Raw genomic sequence first — 235 nt, forward strand, 5'->3', positions numbered from 1 at the left:
CTGCCACCACCTGAGCGCCTCCCTTGGGGGTGAGGGCAGCATCTTGGCCGGGAAGGTCCTGCCTGGGTTGGGACAGGAAACTTGCTCTGGGTTTAGGCAGGGGACCTGCCTCTTCCCAGCCCTTCCCCCTTGCTGTGACGGGGCTCTTTCTCTCGCAGGCACAGTTGGTGTCCAGATCTCAGGACTACAGGAGTACGGTGCCATGGGTGGCTCGACACACGCCGTGTCGGCGGCC

At 64.3% G+C, this 235-nt stretch overlaps 1 protein-coding gene across 1 annotated transcript in view; it reads left to right on the forward strand.

Moving 5' to 3' along the window:
- Window positions 1–232, forward strand: part of NPLOC4 (nuclear protein localization 4 homolog (S. cerevisiae)) — a gene marked incomplete at both ends in the record, with an annotated part of 27,935 nt that extends 27,703 nt beyond the window's left edge. The window contains one exon of the mRNA XM_009702080.1: window positions 159–232. Coding sequence (XP_009700382.1) covers window positions 159–232 — 74 coding nt within the window. The remainder of the gene's footprint in view (window positions 1–158) is intronic.
- Window positions 233–235: the final 3 nt, after the last annotated feature.

The sequence above is a fragment of the Cariama cristata genome, unplaced genomic scaffold (assembly GCF_000690535.1).
Source record: "Cariama cristata isolate BGI_N322 unplaced genomic scaffold, ASM69053v1 scaffold14916, whole genome shotgun sequence".
Lineage (NCBI taxonomy): Eukaryota > Metazoa > Chordata > Aves > Cariamiformes > Cariamidae > Cariama > Cariama cristata.